This window comes from Azolla caroliniana, unplaced genomic scaffold (assembly GCF_043228905.1).
Source record: "Azolla caroliniana isolate FFs.n. ecotype wild unplaced genomic scaffold, voAzoCaro1.0.p SCAF_1, whole genome shotgun sequence".
Taxonomy (NCBI): domain Eukaryota; kingdom Viridiplantae; phylum Streptophyta; class Polypodiopsida; order Salviniales; family Salviniaceae; genus Azolla; species Azolla caroliniana.
The window spans coordinates 24,839,449-24,841,834 of record NW_028230436.1 but is presented as its reverse complement, the minus strand read 5'-3'; the positions used below and the strand labels follow the sequence as shown (position 1 = coordinate 24,841,834).

At 37.0% G+C, this 2,386-nt stretch overlaps 1 protein-coding gene across 1 annotated transcript; it reads right to left on the bottom strand.

The window, feature by feature from the left end:
- Positions 1-622: 622 nt before the first annotated feature.
- LOC147869235 (uncharacterized) lies at positions 623-2,172 on the bottom strand. Its single transcript, XM_087327629.1, has 2 exons — positions 1,889-2,172; positions 623-1,730 (listed from the first exon to the last, which is right to left on the bottom strand). Exons 1-2 carry the CDS (start codon positions 1,995-1,997, stop codon positions 1,585-1,587), a joined length of 255 nt encoding a protein of 84 aa, XP_087183755.1. The 5' UTR covers positions 1,998-2,172; the 3' UTR covers positions 623-1,584.
- Between the last annotated feature and the right edge of the window lie 214 nt (positions 2,173-2,386).

Below are 2,386 nucleotides of genomic sequence, written 5' to 3'. Positions count from 1 at the left end.
AGATGAATCTATTAATGCATCGTGAAGCAAGCATTTTGCATTCCATATCCAAACCATTTTTCCATATTTTGCATCAAATGGAGCACTAAAATGTGCTTTCAGGTGACTTTTGGGTCTTTTTACTTGCGTGTCATGCATATCTAGTAAGTTGATGTGTGTGTGTGTGTGTGTGTGTGTGTGTGTGAGAGAGAGAGAGAGAGAGAGAGAGAGAGTTTCTAACCTAGTAAATTATGATTATCACTAAGAGATAACATTACGTACGTCTTCTACCTTTGATGCTTTCAATAATTTCTTGTGATTGTATCTTTGTTTTTGCACAATTTTTTTGCTCACATGGGATGCATAATGCTTATATCATAAAAATATGAGTGAATATAGCCAGCAAATCATCTTTCATCTTTCCTATAGTTGTTAATTCAAGATGTTTGATGAACTTAATATGGCATCCTTAAAAGAAAGAAAAGAATTAGAATGAGTAATGTTTACCTAGATTGAAGGAACTTATTTCTTGGAGATTATTCAACTCACATTGAAAGCATGGTACAATCAATATTCCTTTTGAGTACTCAAAATAAAATATCATTCTATAATGCAAAGGAAGTTGCCACACATTGAATATCTATGCATGACGAAACTTGCAAGTCAAATTTCACCATTATCTTCTTTTCATACATGATACCAAACATTCATATACATATGCATGTTTATGAAACACAATGTGATCATAACTTTTAGTGCAATCAATGCCCAAAACAATAACCATGTATTCTTTCTTTATCTAAGGTAGTTGTAACTTGTGAGCGTGAAGTATCACATGGCATGAATGCATAAGTTATTATGAATAACATAGATTTGAATGGGTTTCGAGACTTTCAAAGTGCATCGCGTTGTCAATAGGAACATCACAAGTATGCAAACGATCCGTTTTTGGGAAGTAAAGAATTATTAACTTCTTGAAAACCGTGTAAAGGTAGAAATTAAGCAATAGTGAAGTGATAAAAGTAGATCATTATGCAAGAATGCGGGCACCAAGGGGGAGTTATTAGGGGTACTATCACATGGTTTATGGTTCCATTGATAAACATACATAGAGTTGACATGATTGAAATCGTCAATAGGATTTGGTTAAATGGGGAGAGCCAGGGGAAGAGAGGGCACGCTGGGATGATTAACTCTTGCGGGTTTAGATTTGGCATATTGATGATCAAATGCCAATAAGATCGAATTAGTGTGGATTGACTGGAAAATGTGGGGGTATTGAAGGTGTAATTAGTTAGCATGGAGGGTTACCATAGGCTTAAAGGTTGGCATGAACAAAAGTCAAGTAAAATGGGAAACATGTGGATTGATTCTGAAGGTAAACGAGGCTGAGTGGCTGGGTCAAGTAGACTTGGGGACATATCTATCTATCTATTTATCTATCTATCTATTTATCTATCTATCTATATCTATATTTATCTATCTATATATTATGAAGCTTGTTGTTGGGTATCAAGAAGCTTGTTGGAATTGGGATGGTAGAAGAAGGGTGTGATAGGAACAAATGGTTAGGATGAGATTTTAAGCTGAACCCAACGGCCGAGATTAGTCGGGATTGGCCGGGTCATGCGAAGAAGAGTCGCGGTAATGGTGGCAAAGGCGACTACATAGCCTCTCTAGAGTGGGTGAGCTCAAATCCAATGTCAACCTCACCTTCTCCGCATCACGATGGGAGAAGCCCTGTAACTCATCTAAAAAACACAGGTTGAAAACATTAGCATGTTATCATGATAGAAAGAGAGCACACATACATACATAAATACATACATACATAGATAGACACATACATACATACATACATACATACATATATATATATAGATAGAGAGAGAGAGAGAAGAGTTGTTACCATAGTATTGAATAAGTTCCCTGAGTGAAGAGGAGGCCATGGCTACCCTTCGGTCCACTACAAACTCCATGCCTTCAACACTGATGAGTGCCACTTTCTTCACTACCATGGTGATGGATGGTTTGAGAGGAAGAGAAGTGGGGTGGTTTATCTTTAGTCCAACTGAAAATAAATGAAAGAACAATTCGTTGGATGTGGTTTAGTCTCAACTTCACTCAAGTTTTCTTGTCCCTACATCACCAGCAAGAAGCCTCACTTATATACATACATATGGCTATCTATCTATACATATATATATGTGGCAAACCTAGTTGGCACTCACTCCCTTTTCCATGCCCTCGTCATCACCTAGAGAAGTCCGCGAGTCTTTCTCTATGGTTCGACTATAAACTATGACTTTTTTTGGGGTTCACTTGTTACCTTGGTTGTTAACTTTATGGAAGTCCGTCCGTCTTTCTCTATGGTTCGCCTATAAACTATGACTTTTTTTTGTCTTTA